The sequence below is a fragment of the Phacochoerus africanus genome, chromosome 1 (genome assembly GCF_016906955.1).
Source record: "Phacochoerus africanus isolate WHEZ1 chromosome 1, ROS_Pafr_v1, whole genome shotgun sequence".
Taxonomy (NCBI): domain Eukaryota; kingdom Metazoa; phylum Chordata; class Mammalia; order Artiodactyla; family Suidae; genus Phacochoerus; species Phacochoerus africanus.
This window is the reverse complement of record NC_062544.1, coordinates 60205910-60225587: the sequence shown is the minus strand read 5'-3', so window position 1 is coordinate 60225587 and position 19678 is coordinate 60205910. Positions and strand designations below refer to the sequence as shown.

At 42.2% G+C, this 19678-nt stretch overlaps 1 protein-coding gene across 1 annotated transcript in view; it reads right to left on the bottom strand.

Moving 5' to 3' along the window:
• Window positions 1-19678, bottom strand: part of ADAMTS12 (ADAM metallopeptidase with thrombospondin type 1 motif 12) — a 371922-nt gene that overhangs the window by 351631 nt on the left and 613 nt on the right. Inside the window, exon 2 of the mRNA XM_047767431.1 lies at window positions 6034-6395. Within this exon, the coding sequence (XP_047623387.1) occupies window positions 6034-6395 (362 nt within the window). The remainder of the gene's footprint in view (window positions 1-6033; window positions 6396-19678) is intronic.

Below are 19678 nucleotides of genomic sequence, written 5' to 3'. Positions count from 1 at the left end.
TTTCTCCATCAAAGAACATAAAGCAAATCAACTGAATGGTTCAAAAGAAACCAATTCCATAACTTCAGAGTTATAAAAGTGTTGGGGGGTAAAGTGTTGATGGTGAAGATGGTGGACGTGAAATAACTGGTGGAGGGAAAGTTGCTGAGCTGGGGACATGGGCTGACTTGGTCTGAACACAGCCTCCAAAAGGACGGGCACCAGAGTCATTGCAAGGACACTGACTGTAGGAAGGAGGTCATCCCACATCTCGTCATGGGTGATGTTTCTTGGGTCTTCAGTTTGCAACCATCTGAGTCTTTTCCAAGGGAGATGAAATGAACCTCAAGTCATGGACAACTCCAAGAGAACACAGCCTCCAGCATTCCGAGGACCACATCTGAAGCGAGAATATGCCATCCCTGAGCCATAGGAATGAGGAGCAGATGTCTTGCGCCATATAAGAGGGTTTCCTGCCTCAGAAAGCCTCCCCAAATGCTCCCTCTGTCCCTAGGAGGGGTGGGAGGCTTAGAGCCAACATATCCTAAGCCCGCCATCCTGTGAATTTGAGTGTGGGGTCATCCCTGGGTGAAAGGAAAGATAAATAACCTGGGGGTCAGAAGAAATCAAACACAAGTCCAACCACTCCCTTTGAACTAGAACCACTCCAGGTGAACACTGCAAATTATTGCACATGAGCAAATGCACTTAAAGCCCACCCACCTGTGTGCTCACAGAAAGAAAGTCCTTTGACTTTTAGTGGGTTTTTTTTTTTTCTGGCCATTAATATTTTATTTTTTTAAGGTTTTATTGAAGTATAGTTAATTTACAATGTTGTGGTAAATTCTTCTGGTTTTTTTTTTTTGCCTTTTTGTCTTTTTAGTGCTGCACCCATGGCATATGGAGGTTCCTAGACTAGGGGTCCAATCGGAGCTGTAGCCGCTGGTCTAAGCCAGAGTCACAGCTACATGGGATCCAAGCCATGTCTGCGACCTACACCACAGCTCACAGCAATGCCAGATCCTTAACCCACTGAGCAAGGCCAGGGATTGAACCCGCATCCTCGTGGATGTTAGTCAGATTCATTAACTGCTGAGCCACAACAGGAACGCCTTCTGCTGTACTTTTAGTGCCCTTTTTAATAGCCACTCAATGATTGTCCAATTATGTGTAAAAGGCTTCAAAATAATGCCAGTGGATTGGTTCTTCTGGAAAAATCGTTCAATGATTTGGATCTAAAAATTTCCCATCATCTTGGCCACCACATAAGTCTATTTGCTCACATGTGCTTCTTTGTGCTCCTGAGCTTAGTATGAATCTGAAAGCTGAATCTGAAAATGCCCACATGGTGGTTCTTGCAGCAACCTGGGGCCATTAGAAATGCAAAGCTTGGCGTTCCTGTCTCGGTGCAGCAGAAACGAATCCCACCAGGAACCATGAGGTCGAGGGTTCAATCCCTGGCCTTGCTCAGTGGGTTAAGGATCCGGCATTGCCATGAGCTGTGGTGTAGGTCACAGATGCGGCTCAGATCCTGCGTTGCTGTGGCTCTGGCATAGGCCGGTGGCTACGGCTCCGATTCGACCTCTAGTCTAGGAATCTCCATATGCCATGGGAGTGGCCCTAGAAAAGACAAAAAAAAAAAAAAAAGAAAAGAAAAGGAAATAAATAAAGAAATGCAAAGCTCTCAGTAGCCTGTTCCCAAGCCGGGAATAATGCTAAACAGTATGTAGTGTCCCTTAGAGAAAACAAGAAGGAAGGGGGGAACAATTGAGGGGAATGGTTCTCAACACTCTATCACCTGGGAGAGCAGCTACTTTAGAACAATATTGGAATACTGGCTAATACTGCTAATTAACAGTCACTCACAATAATCCAGTGGTTGGCAATATCTACTGCACGTCAGAATCTCCCAGGGAGCTTTTAAAAACACTAATGTCTGGGCTCCACCCTCCCTCTGACCAGTTAAATCAGAGCATCTGGAGGTGGGAGTTTTTTAGAGCTCCTTAGTTATTTACTGCATGGCACATGGAACTATATTTAATATCTTGTAATAACCTATAAAGGAAAATAAAATATATATGTATGTGTATGTGTAAACACATGCACATGTGTGTGCATATTTTATACATATAAAGTACATATGTGTGTAAATATACTGAGTCACTTTGCTATACACCTGAAACTAACACAGTATTTTAAATCAACTAGGAGTTCCCATCCTGGCTCAGTGGTTAACGATCCTTACTAGTATCCATGAGGACACGGGTTCCATCCCTGGCCTTGCTCAGTTGGTTATGGATCTGGCATTGCTATGAGCTATGGTGTAGATCACAGATGCAACTCACATCTGGTGTTGCTGTGGCTCTGGCATAAGCCAGCTGGCAGCTTATAGCTCCAATTCAGTCCCTAGCCTGGGAACTTCCACATGCCATGAGTGCAGCCCTAAAAAGACAAAAAATAATAATAAAAATAAAATGAAATAAAATAAATCAACTATACTTCAATTTAAAAAAAATCTCTTTAGTTGATCCTAATGTTTAGTCAGGGTTAAGAATGACAGCCTTACATACATGGAAGAAAACACTAATTTGAAAACATACATGCACCTCGATATTCATAATGGCACTATTTACAGTAATCTAAACATCTGGGAGTTCCTGTCATGACGCAGCAGAAATGAATCCAACTAGGAACCATGAGGTTGCGGGTTCGATCCCTGGCCTCTCTCAGTGGGTCAAGGATCCAGCGTTGTCGTGACCTGTGGTGTAGGTCGCACACAAAGCTTGGATCTGGCGTTGCTGTGGCTCTGACATAGGCCAGCAGCAGCAGCAGCTCTGATTAGACCCCTAGCCTGGAAACCTCCATATGCCACAGGTGTGGCCCTAAAAAGACAAAAAAAATTAAGAAATACAAAATAAATAAACATCTATCTAGCTGTCTAGCTATCTATCCATCCATATACATATATATGATGTGTGTGTGTATATTTACACACACACATATGACATAAACAAGGATATGGCTATATATCCATATACATATCATGTATACATATGATCGAATATTACTCGGTCATAAATATTCAGCCATAAAAAGAGAATTAAATAACATTATTGGTAGCAACATGGATGGACCTAAAGATTATCACTCTAAGGGATGCAAGTCAGACAAAGATGAATATCATGATATCACTTACATATGGAACTTAAAAATAGTACAAATGAAGCTTATTTTCAACAGAAACAGACTCACAGATATAGAAAACAACGTTATGGTCATCAAAAAGGAAAGTAGGGGAAAGGGATAACTGGGGAGCATGAGATTAACAGATACACACTACCAAATATAGAATAGATCAATAATAAGGTCCTACTATATAGCACAAGGAACTATATTCCAAATCTTATAATAAGCTTGTAATAAAAGAATCTGAAAAAGCATACATACCTATGTATAACTGACTCACTTTGCTGTACACGAGTCACTAACACAACACTGCAAATCAACTGTACTTCAATTAAAAAGAAAAAAAAGAATGACTGCCCTAAGTCCAGGGCATCTTAGCCCTTAGTGAACATCAGAATCTCCTGAAGAGCTCATTAAAATAAAGGTTTCAAATAAGCAGATAACAGAGACCAAAAGTAGACTCATGGTCCCCAAGGAGTAGGGGAGATGTTACGACTGGAGCATGACTGTGAAGGGCTTTCTCTGGGGGCTAAGGAGAATGCTCTAAAATTGATTGTGGTGATGGCTGCACAACTCTGTGAGTATATTTAAAGCCATTGGATGGTACACTTTAAGTGGGTGAATTGTATGTATGTGAATTATATCTCAACAAAGCTGTTAAAGCACACTCACATAGGTTTCTGCCCACCTCCAAAGATTCTGTTGCCCTGGGTCTGAGTGGAGCCCACGAATAGGCTTTTTTAATGAGCTTCCAGGTGCCACTGATTCTAGGAGGTCACAGACCACACTGTTGCAGGTGATGGAAAAGCAATGGCGTTTCCCCCTCCTGGGATGTTAGGAGCATGATGCCTTATGAACAGTTAATGGTTAAGGACTCCACGTGGCTTCTCACATCAGTGTTCTCTGGAACCATGTGGCCTCTGCACGTTTGTCGTGTGGATCACTTCACTCCTATGTGCCCGTCCTTCTAGAACAAGGGCTCTTTCTTCTGTTACCCTGGTGGTAGAGGATCAGGTGACACTGATGCTTCCAGGGTTGTCTCATGGAAATGAGAGCAGGGATAGCAAAGGCAAAGTGTAGTGTGAACCCAGAGCAGGAGCAAGCCCAGAGGATGGGGTCCGTGGAGCCAGGTGATATCCCCAGGAGAAACTGAGCATTGCTATGAGGCCCAAGGGGGAAGAAGGAAAGAATAGAGCATCGTTTTTTATTTTGTGTCATTTATGATTCATTTGGGGAAAATGATAAATAGCTACATATGAAAATCTAGATTTACCAAAAAAAAAAAAAAGGCAAAGCAAGACCTTCTACTTATAGTGCAAAATGATTCAGCCCTAGAGGTCCTTCAGAAAATTGATCTTTCTTGGTACCTTTAAATTGACGTACAATGTTTTGTATTAATTTTCCCACAGTATTCTAGCAAAGCCCAACTAGATGGGTATAGGATAAACAGAATCTTAAATCATGGAGGGCAGAAATCGCAGCACACTGGCTGTAAGGACAGGAGAATTCAAAATGAGTGCCTCCTGTAGGAATGTGAACGCCATTGCGGGTTTGCCCAGCAAACCGGTGCTGGCACAGGTGCCAAGGCCAGTACCCTATGCTACGCTCTGCCATAACTGCCCCCTGGACTCCAGAACTCTCCACCTGAAGTCACTCCCAGAGCGCATTCAGGTCCTGCTGGGGCCTATCTCCCAATCCAGCATGACAAAAACCTCCATGTAATCCCTGAGCATGTTTGCCATGCAGCTGCCGGTGGGGCTGTCACTGTTGTCACTGCTAGAAGCAAGGGGGAACCATGGGACCACTTTTTTTCTTTAATACAAGTTTAAATTTTGAGAAATCAGCTTGGTCACAGTTGAAAGACTCGGGATCAAAATTAACAACATGCAAGATAGTCAATATCTCTAAGCTTCATCAGCTACTCAAACATAACCAACGTGGCAGGGGACAATGTACAGACACCTCATAATAAGTCACACATTCTGTAGCCTGGCATATTGAAAACATAAATAATGATAATAGCAGCCAACATTCATTGCGTGTCTAGTATTTACTAAATACTCTTCTATTATTTATATATATATTTATACATGAATTCATTTAATTATCACAATATTCTATTACATACAAGGGTCAGCAAACTTTTTCTGCAAAGGCCAGATAGTAATTATTTGTGGCCTCACGGCCCCATCTGATCCTTATCCTGACTATTCGGTTCTGCTGAAGTAGTTCAAAAGCAGCCATAGACAATGTAAACACATCTGTGTTTCAATAAATCTTTATTTATAAAAGTAAGAAGTGGTCCAGATCAGGCCAGTGGGCCACAATTTGCTAAACTCTGCTTTCTGAGTTGGGTCCTATCAAGCTCTCCATTTTACAGGGGAGAAAAGAGAGGCACAAAGGGATCACCTGACAGCCCAAGGTCCCACATGAAGTCTAATTATAAACTAACTACGGTTAACTCTTAGACCACGGCAGCTGCTGCCATCACCACCATTACTAGTAAGCCTCTCACTCAGTCCAAATCCAAGTTCCCTTAATTCAAAAGGGGCTGGCTAGCCCGTCAGTCATCAGGCCCCTCAGAGCTGCCTTGGAGGCCGAAGACCCACTCAAATCCCCCACCCCTTCCCCTGATGTTCCTGGTTGAAGTTTCCCTGTTCTGGACCTTCTGTGCCCTTATTCTCAATACCTCCCAGATTGACTGACTTTCAATTTTATATATTTTTCCCCCCAGCTCAGTTGGACACTCAGAGCAGGCACATCACAAGAGCTCAATTCATGTGTGATGAAGGTGTCTTTGAACCGGCTGGCAACGGGTGTGCAGGCCACAACAGTCAGGGACTGAGGGCAGAGAAGAAAGTGACTCACCAGTCCATGGCAGGCACTGAGGGCTGCAGTCCCAACTCTGGTGCCCTGCTGCAGAACTGTGCCCCTGAGATGGCAGGGGGGGCCCGATGAAGCCACCATCTTCACATGGGAGAGGTTCCCATATCGCCTCTCCACGATGTAGCTTTTGGAAAGTAACTCCTGATTGACAGTTAAGTTAAAAAATAGGTCCTTCTCCTCATGGGGGATTCTATAGTACACCTGGTCCTCTGAGCCACCCAAATCTCTCTTCCTCCTGCTGCTGGTGACAGGATGGTGCAAGGCATAGGATAGAAAATGCCCGCTTGCATCGACTCGGACAGGGGCCACCACGTGGTACTCTGGCAGAGACTTGATGAAATGCTCTGGGGAAAAAAAAAAAAAAAAAACATGAAATAAGACTAAGGGATGCCTGCTGAGTCTGCAGCAAGACAAACACACTCCTGGTTGGAACCTAGATTGTAGCTGGTTGATTGCAAAATCCCACTGTTGACTTGAAGTTTCGTTTTTGTTTTTCTTTTTCTTTTTCTTTTTGCCTTTTCTAGGGCTGCTGCCACGGCATATGGAGGTTCCCAGTCTATGGGTCTAATCAGAGCTGCTGCTGCTGGCCTACGCCAGAGCCACAGCAACACGGGATCTGAGCCACATCTGCAAACTACACCACAGCTCATGGCAACGCCGGATCCTTAACCCACTGAGCAAGGCCAGGGATAAGTCCTCAACCTCATGGTTCCTAGTCGGATTTGTTAACCATTGAGCCACGACGGGAACTCCTGTTGACTTGAAGTTTAAAGATCCTTTCCACCATGCAAACGCCATCAATACCAAATTCCCTGAACAACTCAGATTGAGCAGGGGCTCTCTCATAGATGACATATGGCCATCTGAGCTGACACTAAGGCATAGCTCTGGATGTCAGATGTCTCACCAGAGACAAATTAAGATGAGAATTAATTCGTGAGAAATATTGTTGGAAAGGGGCAAGATCAGTATGATGAACAGGAATATCTCGGGGCAAAGTTCATTAAGACACATCACAGAGCTTCACTGTTTATTATAAGGAGCATAAGTGCCTCTGGAATTTCCAGTTAAGTTGGAGGAAAAATGCAAAACACAGTGAACCTACCACGTACCCTCTGACAAACTTCGCATGATTAAAGTATAAGTGTTCTGTAATGTAGCAACAAGCGCTTAAAAAACTTGGGTATTCCTTTTTCTTTTTCTTTTTTTTTTTTTAACCACAGCATTAGAGGTTCCCAGGCTGGAGATCAAACCTGTACCACAGCAGTGACAACGCCTAATCCTCAGAGAAATTCTCCTTTTTCACTTTTAAAAATACACAAAATAAAATGGTAAGGGAACATATTAGGATCAAAGGCATGGGGTCAAAATACAAAAATTTCCATTTTAAAAACATAAGACAGGGAGTGCCCATTGTGGTTCAGAGGTTAACGAATCCAACCAGTTTCCATAAGCATGTGGGTTCGAGCCCTGGCCTCTCTTAGTGGGTTAAGGATCCAGCATTGCCATGGGCTGTGTGGTGTAGGTCGCAGACGTGGCTCAGATCGTGCATTGCTGTAGCTGTTGTGTGTAGGCCAGCAGCTGTAGCTCTGATTCTACCCCTAGCCTGGGAACTTCCATATGCTGTGGGTGCAGCCCTAAATAAATAAATAAACATAAACATAAAAATGCAAGACAGTAATAACAGAAATCTACAGTAATCAAAACTGTGTGATATTGGCAAAAAAAAACGACATATGGATCAATGGAACAGACCAGAGAGCTCAGAAGTAAACCCACACACCTATGGTCAATTAACCTTCAATAAAGGAGGCAAGAATATACAATGGGGAAAAGACAGTCTCTTCAGTAAGTGGTGTTGGGAAAGCTGGACAGCCACAAGTAACTCAATGAAGTTAGGACACTCCTTCACACTACACACAAAAATAAAACTCAAAATGGCCCAAAGATGGAAATATAAAACATGACACCATAAAACTCCTAGAAGAGAACCAAAGCAAAACATCCTCTGATATAAATTGCAGCAATTTTTTCTTAGGTCAGTCTCCCAAGGCAATAGGAATGAAAACAAAAATAAACAAATTGGACCTAATTGCATTATAAGGTTTTGCACAGCAAAAGAAACCTTTTACAAAATGAAAAGACAACCTACAGCCTGGAAGAAAATATTTGTAAACAATATGAATGACAAGGGCTTAATTTCCAAAACATAGAAATAGGTCATACGACTCAACAATAAAACAAACATCGCAAACAAAAAATGGTCAGGAAACGGAATAGATATTTCTCCAAAGACATACAGAAGGCCAACAGGCACATGAAAAGATGCTCGACATTGCTATTAGTAAAATGCAAACCAAAACTACCATGAGGTACCACTTCACTCTAGTCTGAATGGCCATCATCAAAAAGTCTACAAATAATAAATCTGGAGAAGGTGTAGAGAAAAGAGAACCCTCCTATACTGTTGGTGGGAATGTAAATTGGTGTAGCCACTATGGAGAACAGTATAGAGGTTCTTTAAAAAATAGAACAACTCTCATCTTTTCCAGATATATCCAAAAAGATATATGCACCCCAATGGTCATAGCATCACTATTTACAATAGCCAAGACGTGGAAGCAACTTAAGTGTCCATCGACAGATGAATGGATAAAGGAGATGTTATATTTATATATATGTTACATATATACATATATATTAAAGTATTACTCGGCCGTAAACAAGAATAAAACAATGTCATTTGCAGTAACATGGATGGACTTAGAAATGATCATACTAAGTGAAGTAAGAGAAAGACAAATATTACATGATACCACTTATATGTGGAAACTAAAACAGTACAAATGAACTTATATACAAAACAGAAATATACTCATGGACATATAAAACCACCTTCTGATTACCAAAGCTGAAGAGCAGGAAGGATAAGCTGGGAATATAGGATTAACAGATGCACTCTACAATATATAAAATAAATAAAAAACAAGACCTTACTGTACCTATATATTCGGTATCTTGCAATCAACTGTAATGGAAAAAAAGTCAAAAAATACCTAAATATATGCATATGTAAAACCAAATCACTTTACTCTTGAAACAAATACAATATATTAAATCAACTATCATTCAACTTAAAAAATGTAAGACAGGCACACTTTTTCCTTCCCTCCGCACACAAGATAGCGTACACCTTTTGACTTTCTCAAATTTATTTTTTGTTTGTTTGTTTGTTTTGTTTTGCTTTTTAGGGCCGCCGTCACAGCATATGGAGGTTCCCAGGCTAGGGGTTGAATCGGAGCTACAGCTGCCGGCTTGCACCAGAGCCACAGCAACGTGGGATCTGAGCCACGTCTGCAAACTACATCACAGCTCAGGGCAACACCAGATCCTTAACCCACTGAACGAGGCCAGGAATTGAACCCACAACCTCATGGTTCCTAGTGGGATTCGTTTCTGCTGCGCCCCACCAGGAACTCCGACTTTCTCAAATTTAAACCCCCACCACTGTGTTCTCACCGTCCTATTTGAGAATAACAGGGAATCTAACTAGTAGGGAGTAGTCAAGTCATCAGGCTCCTGATTACGGGCTGCTTAAAGCAAACCATCAACCACATAGTAAAATAAACCCATCTTTTGCTTCAGGCCAAAAAAAGGGAGCTGATGGGGTGGGAGGAAGGGAGGGAAGGAAGGAAGGAAAGAAGAAAACAAAGAATGGATGAAGAAGAGAGAGAGAAAGGGAAAAAAATTCTATCTGCCACCTCCCAGCTGTGCCCTTTGCCCTTTATAACTTGTGCTACTTTGTTCAAACTACTTGCCCAACTATAATGGTTTCTGCACTTGCTGTCAAAATCCTATTTATTCCAGTTTATGTTTTAAAGTCCCAACTCAAATCCTTCCTAATGCCCCTGGCTGCAGTACCCTCTTCCTCCTCTGGACCCTCATGTCCTTACTTTCTGTAGCCTCCAGTACAGCCTAATTTTACAAAGCCTTTTGTTTATTGTATTATTTATTCCCAAACCATTTGGAGACCAGAATCTTGAATCTTACACATTCCAGGTGCCCAATTCATATTTGTGGATGTAGCGGCAAATGTGTCTGTAGCTGGCTAATCAAAAGAACTGGACTTGACAGATTGCAAATTATCAAAGAGGTTTTTTTTCCCCCAGACAACTGCCTTGAAACAACATTTGTCATTAATCTGTGCCCTGGGTGAAATATGGGAAGACAACATCAAAAAAACAAACAATGGATTAAAAAATGGACAGAAGACCTGAACAGAAATCTTTCCAAAGAAGACATACAGGTGGCCAACAGTATGTTGGTGAAAAGATGATGAAAAGAAGTGAAAAGATGCTCAACATCACTAACCACCAGGGAAACACAAATTGAAACCACAATGAGATATCACCTCACACCTGTCAGAATGGCTCTATCAAAGACAAGAAATAACAAGTATTGGTGAGGATGTGGAGAAAAGGAAACCCTCATGCACTGTGGGTGGGAATGTAAGTTGGTACAGACCCTATGGAAAACTGTTGAGATTCCTCAAAATCTAAAAATAGAACTACCATATTATCCAGGAATTCCACTTCTAGGTATTTTTCCAAAGAAAACAAAAGCTCTAATTCAAAAAGATAGAGGCATCCCTATGGTCAGAGTAGCATTAAATACAACAACAGCCAAGACATGAAGCAACCTAAATACTCATCAGTAGATGAACGGATAAGGAAGATGTGGCATGCATATACAATGGAATATTATTTGGCCATAAAAAGAATGAATTCTTGACATTTGTGACAACCCGGATAGACCTAGAAGGTATTACACTAAGTGAACAAAGTCAGACAGAGGAAGAAAAATACCATATGATCTCACTTACATGTGGAATCTGAAAAAGAAAACAAATAAACAAAAAGAACAAAACAGAACAAACTCAGAGATACAGAGGACAAACAGGTGGTTGTCCGAGGGGAAGGAGGTAAGGAGATGAGTGAAATAGGTGAGGGTGATTAAGAGGTACAAACTTCCAGTTACCAAATAAAAGTGTCACAGGGATAAAATGCACAGCATAGGAAATCTAAGCAATGATATTGTAATATCTTTGAATGGTGACAGATGGTAACTAGACTTAACATGGTGAGCATTTCGAATTGTATAAAAATACTGAATTGCTATGTTGTGCACCTGGAACTAACAGAGTGTAGTGGATCAGTTATACTTCAATAAAAGAAAGAAAGAGCAAGACGGGACAGAGCACAGTTTTCACCCTTAGGTTCTAATAAATAGTCTCAATTTTTAGGAGTAAAGAGTCCAGACTCATTGCTTCTAGCTGCAGCAGCATTTAGGAGCAGCAGAGCACAGAGCAACACAAGGCAACCTTGAAAACAAAGCTCAGTGAAAAACAAGAAACCAAACAAGTTAATACAGAGTCATTTACATTAATGGAAAATACACACAAAAACAATGATACAAAGTCCACCAGAACATACACCAACCAAAAAAAGAAAAACATATGGAACCCATTAAAAATGGTTTTCTATGCAGAGGAATCAGAGTGAGGAATGGGGACCAAAAATGCCTAAGTAAATATGACAAGAAAGGTGTTTTGCACAAATTAATAATGCTAGTATACCAGGAACTAGGAGTCAAATGGACTCGGGCCTCTGTACTGTCCACTCTGCAAGGAATATCTGGACCCAGTTAGTCTCAGAGCTTTACCGCCCTTCCAAGGTCAGACCTCAGGGGAGGAAGGCCCAGGTTGGGTAGGACTGGCTGTAATCAGTTCCTCTTGTATTTTCCTCATGTTGCTCTTCTCTCCTACAACTTGCAGTGATGTCTCTGGCTCCTCCAGGGTTGGAACAGTGAAGAGCAGTTATGGGCAGAAAAAGTCTTCCTCAACTGAGTACAGCCATGATCTTGAAATGGTAGCCCCTGTGTGTGGTCCTGTCCAGATACTGAGTCCTCTCAGAAGAAGCTGTTTTGACCCTTAAAGTCCTGTCTCTGAAGATACATCTCAAAGAATTAAATATAATTTATGAAAGCATAAAAGGAAAGACTAACTTGCCTAAGCCCACACTATAAACAGTAGAAAGTAGAAAAGGATGAAATATAAAAGAGCAAATACATATGCAGCTTTTTTTTTTCTCTCTCTCTTTTTAGGGCCACACCCATGGCATATGGAAGTTCTCAGGCTAGGGGTCTAATCGGAGCTGTAGCCGCCAGCCTACACCACAGCCACAGCAATGCAAGATCCAAGCTGCAACTGCAGCCTACACAACAGCTCAGAGCAACACTGGATCCTCAACCCCCTGAGGCCAGGGATCAAACCCACATCCTCATTGATAGTAGTCATGCTTGTTACTGCTGAGCCACAACAGGAACTCCACATGTACAGCTTTTGACCCAGTTGGTTTCTTCAATCAGAGGCGTTTTTTGAGCGAGCCAACATAAATGACTGTAAAATGATATAATGATAATAATCGCAGTAACCATTTAATGAACACTTGCTATCATACTTCTCATTTAGGAGTTCCTGTTGTGGCTCATCAGGTTAAGAAGCTGACATAGTTAGTGTCCATGAGGATTTGGGTTCAGTCCTTGGCCTTGCTCAGTGGGTTAAGGATCCAGCATTGCCACAAGCTGCAGCATAGGTCACAGATGCAGCTTGGATTCCGAGTTGCTGTGACTGTGGCGTAGGCCGGCAGCTGCAGCTCTGATTTGACCCCTAGCTAGGGAACTTGCATATGTCACAGGTGCGGCCCTAAAAAGACCAAAAAAAACAAAAAATCCCCTTTTAATACGCACAACAACCCTGTGACACATTTCATACGTAAAGAAACCGAATCTGAGAGAGCTCACAGAGCCAATATGCAATGTTACTTGGATAAAAATCTTGTGCTTATTTCAAAATCCTATTCACAGCCACTGTACTTTGTGTACAAAAGCCATTGCACTTGGCAGAGGCTGTAATAGAGTAGAGGTAATAGCACTGCCCCTCGGGATGGTGACTGACAAGAAGAGAACTGCTTGACCTAAGAGAATTCAATTCACTCAGTAATAAATGGAGAAAATAATTGCCTCTTTATAGGGAGGAGTAATGGGAGATAAGGCCAGTTTCACCTGTTGATTTTACTGCAAAGAAGGCAGCTAAGCCACATCCACCAATAGGTGTAGATAGAAATAGGAGGCCACTTACAGAGTGGGGTTTACATGGGTGGCCCAACTGTACTTGCCTCATCTATACAATGGGCACAATACTAATAGTATCCCCTTCCTAGAATGGTTGTGAGAAGTCAGTGTATTAACATGTGTAACAGATTTAGAACAGTGTTTGACAGATAACACTCACTGTCTAAACACTGGCTACTTATCATTGCTATTAAAGATAGAAACTTGGCTACTAGGGACCTCTGTAGCCTTAAATACATGTGACCTCCAAGCAGGGATGAGAAGAAGCCTGCACTGACCTTGGCTTCCTCTCAGTTTAGAAGATGAGCTAGCTATCATCCCGGCCAATAGAAAGCAGACCTCAGAGGGGATACGACAGGGCTGGAAAAATAAGAAATCAGGAAGTGGAGTTCTCATCATGGATCAGTGGGTTAAGAACTTAACATAGTGGCCATGAGGACTTGGGTTCAATCCCTGGCCTCGTTTAGTGGGTTAAGGACCTGGTGTTGCTGCAAGCTGGGGCATAGGTCGCAGATGCAGCTCAGATCCAGTGTTGCTGTGGCTGTGGTGCAGGCCGGCAGCTACAGCTCTGATTTGACCCCTAGCCTGGGAACTTCTGTATGCTGCAGATGTGGCCATTAAAAAAAAAAAAAACAACAAAAAACACTAAGTTTTACCATTTCTAAGGTTGAACACGGCATTAAGGGTATACCAACTTTGTCTTGTCTAATCCTCACAGTTACCTGGGATATTATTAATGTGGCCCTCATCTTAGACTTTGTTCCCTGCTCCATAAAAAGACAATAAAGAGCGGTGGAGATCCATGCTGGGGCAATCTGGCTAACCTCTGTCCTCACTACCACTGAGCGGCAGATGTCAGGGTGGGGTGTCACCAAGGCTGTGGGTGGGGCTGAGACACACCACGTAATCACAGCACAATGTGCACTAGGGTTGGTGGATGGAAAGCATAAGCCACAACTACTTTGATTTGCCTTTAAAATTCGATTTGAAACCCTAGGCCACCAGTTCAGATGATACTTCATGAGAAACTCTAAAGGAAGCTTGTTGTCATAAGCACTGTTGAAAATACAAACCATGGAGTTCCTGTCTTGGCACAGCGGAAACGAATCCAACTAGGAACCATGAGGTTGCAGGTTCCATCCCTGGCCTCGCTCAGTGGGTTAAGGATCTGGCGTTGCCGTGAGCTGTGGTGTAGGTCGCAGACAAGGCTCAAATTGGACCCCTGGTTGGTTGTGGTGTAGGCCGGCAGCTATGGCTCCGATTGGACCCCTGGCCTGGGAACCTCCATATGCCATGGTGCATCCCTAAAAAGCAAAACAAAACAAACAAACAAACAAACAAAAAAATACAAACCATGGAGTGACCTTTTACCTTCTGCCTAGAAAGAAAGCAGAGAGGTGAGAAACTGTTTACCTCCCAGATTTTGTAGAGTGTAGGTTAAATCTATACTTATTCTTTATATTTATATCTATTTTGGAAGGCAATTGAGTCTCTAAGACTCCTTCCTACAAGGGCAATGAAATTCCTGTAATAGTAGGAAGTGTATTTCCATAGTATACTTTTTGTCTTTTTCTTTTTTTTTTTTTTTTTTTTAGGGCTGCACCTGAGGCATATGGCGGTTCCCATGCTAGGGGTCAAATTGGAGCTACAGCTGCCAGCCTACACCACAGCCACAGCAAAGCGGAATCCTTAACCCACTGAGCAAGGCCAGGGATTGAACCAACATCCTCATGGACCCTAGTTGGGTTCATTAATCACTGAGCCATGAAGGGAACTCCCTCAACTGCATTTTTAATATAGAAAATGACATACCTCAAAAGGTTGTGAAAAATCATATTGATTCAGAACTTTTTTTTTTTTGTCTTTTTGCCTTTTCTAGGGCCGCTCCCACGGCATATGGAGGTTCCCAGGCTAGGGGTCCAATCGGAGCTGTAGCCACCGGCCTACGCCAGAGCCACAGCAATGCCAGATTGTTAACCCACTGAGCAAGGCCAGGGATCAAACATGGAACCTCATGGTTCCTAGTCGGATTTGTTAACCACTGTGCCATGACGGTAACTCCTGATTCAAAACTTTGACTCAAAAGTTCTTCGGTCTAAAATCCCATCTCAGCCCCTCTCTCAGACCTGGAGGAAATCTTAATAGTCATGGAGGTTCTGAATCTGTCTCAGACTCCAGGATCCTGTGCAACTCCTTCCATGCTGCTGGTAGAGTGGCTGATAGTAGGTATTCAATAAATGCTTCTCAACTGATAAACTGACCCTCTAGGCCTCCCATTCCTGATCTGCAAAAATAAGAAGGATGGCAGAGATGGTATCTGAAGTATTCTGCAAGTTTCATTGTTCAGAATTTGGGTACAATTCAAAAATGTTGTCAGGGTGGAAATGGAATTCTAGGGCGATTGGTTAATTGTGAGGCAGCAGGCAGGTCATGTGGAGACAAAGAACGAAATAATGCCATTTGCAGCAACATGGATGGACCTAGAGATTCTCATACTGAGTGAAGTAAATCAGAAAAAGAAAAATACCACATGATATCACTTCTATGTAGAATCTAAGATGTGACACAAATCAACTTATCTACAAAACAGAAACAGACTCGCAGACATAGAGAACACTCTTGTGGTGGCCATGAGGGAGGAAGATGGGGGAGAGATGGATGGAGAGTTTGGGACTAGTAGATGCAAACTATTATACATAGAATGGATAAGCAACAAGGTCCTACTGTGTAGCACAGGGAACTATATTCAATACCCTGTGATGAACCACAATGGAAAATAATTTGAGAAAGAATGTGTGTGTGTGTTTATATACATATATAAGTGAATCACTTTGTGGTACAGCAGAAATTAACACATTGTAAATCAACAATACCTCAATAAATTTTTTTTTAAAAAAATGTCCTCTAACCAGCTTGCCCTCATCCTCGTTCTCTCACTTCTCTCCCCTCCTCTCTCTCTCAATTCCACATGGAAATCTGCTCAGAAATTTCTCCTTTGCACCAAATGAGGCTTCCTTGTAAGTCCACTGGTGAGTTGAGAACATTTTGATGAAAAGTCTTTTAAATCTGAAATGTTTTCTCTGGTTCAATATTATGTATTTATTTCTTTTCAGTTATTACAAAATGATAGCTATATTTCCCTTGCTGTACACTATATCCTTGTAGCTTATTTATTTTATACATAATAGTCTGTATCTCTTAGCCCTTGACCCTTATCCTATCCCTACCACCTACTCTCCGCATTGATAACCATTGTTCATTCTCTATATTTGTTGAGTCTGTATCTCTTTTGTTATATTCATTTGTTTGTTTTATTTTTTAGATTCCACGTGTAAGTGATAACATAGAGTATTTGCCTTTGTCTGGCTTATTTCACTAGGCATAATACACTCTAGGTCCATCCACGTTATTGCAAATGGCAGAATTTCATTCTTTTTATGGCTGTGTAGTATTCCATTGTATGTCTATATCATATCTTCTTTATCCATTCACCTATTGATGGACACTTAGGTTGCTTCCATACCTTGGCTGCTATAAATAGTGCTGCTATGAATATTGAGGTATGTGCATTTTTTTTTGAATTAGTGTTTTCATTTTCTTCCAATATATTCCCAGGAGTGGAATTCCTGAATCCTATGGTAGTTCTATTTTTGGTTTTTTGAAGAAACTCCATTTCCTTAGTGGCTGTACCAATTTACGTTCCCACCAATAGTGTAGGAGGGTTCCTTTTTCTCCACATCCTCATCAACATTTATTACTTATTGAGTCTTTGATGATAGCCACTCTGACAAGTGTGGGGTGATATCTTATTGTGGTTTTGATTTGCATTTCTCTGAAAAATAGTGATGTCAAGCATCTTTTCATGTGCCTGTGGGCCAGCTCTATATTTTCTTTGTAAAAATGTCTATTCAGGTCTTCTGCCCATTTTTTGATTGAGTTCTTTGTTTTTTTGATATTGAGTTGTATGAGCTGTTTATATATGTATTTTGGATCTTAATCCCTTACCAGTTATATCATTTTCAAATATTTTCTGCCATTTAGTAGACTGTCTTTTTATTTTGTAAATGGTTTCTTTTGCTGTGCAAAAGCCCTTAAGTTTAATCAGGTCCCATTTGTTTACTTTTGCTTTTGTTTCTTTTGCCTTAGGAGACAGATCCAAAAAAGTACTTCTGGGAGTTCCCATTGTGGTGCAGCAGAAACAAATCTGACTAGGAACCATGAGGCTGCGGGTTCGATCCCTGGTCTCACTCAGTGGGTTTCGGATCTGTCATTGCCATGAGCTGTGGTATAGGTCACAGACGTGGCTCGGATTTGGTGTTGCTGTGGCTGTGGCATAGGCTGGCAGCTACAGCTCTAGTTAGACCCCTAGCCTGGGAACCTCCATATGCCCCATGTGTGGCCCTAAAAAGCCAAAAAAAAAAAGTACTTCCATGACTTATATCAAAAAGTGTTCTGCCTATGTTCTCTTCTAGAAGTTTAATAGTTTCAAGTTTTATGTTTAGATCTTTAATTAAAATCCGAATTTATTAATTTTTTGGAAATTATTTTTAAAACCTAAATATCAGGGGTTTCCCGGTGGCTCAGCAGCTAGGTGGCTCAGATTAAGGATCCAGTGTTGTCCATGCTGTGGCTCTGGTTACTACTGTAGTGTGGGCTCCATCCCTGGCCAGGAATTTCTATATGCCGCAGGCACAACCAAGAAATAAAAATAAAAAATAAATTTAAAAAAAAACCTAAATAATTGTGCATTGCTAATAAGCTCAGAGCACCGTACACCTATTTTCCACTATCAACTCCTCTCGGCCATAAAGGTCACCATCTCTCACTTTCCAGAGAAAGCCAGTCCCAGTGGAGTCTGCTCCACACTGAGCTGAATACATTTACAAAGATGTGGAGCAAGCAGAGCTGAAAACCAATCCAGGAGAATGTGTGTCTTTGAACCAAATCATCTCCAAATGCCCTGGGAAGTGCTCGCAGGCTTTGTTTGTGCTGCCTGCCAGCAGAAGAGAGACTTTTCACAAAAGGGCTGTTTTTCAAAGAACAACAAACGCTGCTATTTCGAACTTGGGGGTGGGAGATCGTATCTGGACGGTTTACACAAGTGAGTGCTGGCTGATTGACATCTCACCCTAGTGTTTGTGGGCTCTGGCTTCCAAGGAAAGCAAAGGGACCTGCTTTGAGTGGCTCTGGAAGTCAGCAGCATTTGAGCTCTCCAGCAGTATCTGAACTTTGTAAAGTAGGCAGAAATCCTCCACAAGGTCAGGCGGGAGATGCCTGCCACCCAAGTGGTCTTGGGGATTAGAGGGGGTCAGGAAGCTATGGAAGCTTCCCAAAACTTGAGCGTGGTCAGCAGGCACAGGATTTAATGGATGCTAACCTCGTGGTGTGTGTGTGTGTATGTGTTGTCCCGATTGTCGCTCTAGGACAATGCTGTTGGATGGTAAGAAGCCAGCCTCTGGACTCAGGCTACCTGGGTTTAAAACCTCACTCCACCATAACTAAGCCCACAAACTCCCCAAGCTTTAGGTTCTTCAGGTGTAAAGCAGAGATGGCAACAATGGTCCCTGAACCCCAGGAGGCTGTTGACAGTGGTCAAGAGGATAGCACATGAGTGCCTTAGCCACGTGGGCCATGTCTGCTGCCATGACGGTATTTTCCCAGAAGCCCAATGAATTCCCCAACAAACAGAAGTGTCTGACCCTTGCAAGTCCAATAAAAAAGCAAAGGCAACAGTATCATTCTGCTCAGGGTGTTGGGTTTTAACAGATACATAATAATAACAGTAATAATAATAAAACAAATTGTCCATCCCAACTCCTCCCCTGCTTTCTACAGCATTACAAGTTTTATGAAATTCAGAAAGAGAAGCAGCAGAACAGAGAAAGGTGAGCCCCTTCAGAAGGGAATTTTCTCCAAAAGAACTGTTATTTTTACAACACAGCCCTAAATCTTTCCAGGAAACCCAAACACAGCCAAGCTCACTCAGCAGGGGGCGGAATCACATTTCCCCTCCCCTCTGCCAGCAGTTTCAAACTAACTAGAAACATGGCAATAACTGCCAGTGGCCGGTTGCAAATTAAAAAAAAAATTTCATGCGTTCACAATCTGAAAAATAGGGGCGGAGACAGTGCAGCATTCAGAGGAGACAAAGCGGGGAGGGGGGCTGGGGGGTGGCTACTAGCTACCTCTAGAGCCTTCTCTGCAGCATCCTTAGTGTAAAAAGATCAGGATCCTTGCCTTTCAGGAAGAGGTAAGGAATCAACCCTTTAAGCACTGAATTCCGAGAAGCCCCCGCTTTACCCAACTCCCAGCCCAAATTTCCTCGCAACTCAGCCAAATGGCCTTTCGGAGTTCAGCCAAGTGGGGGAAGGGAAAGGGGAGCAACCAACTTTTCAGGCGTCTTACCACTGCGGTTTTTAGAGCAAATCTGGAAAAG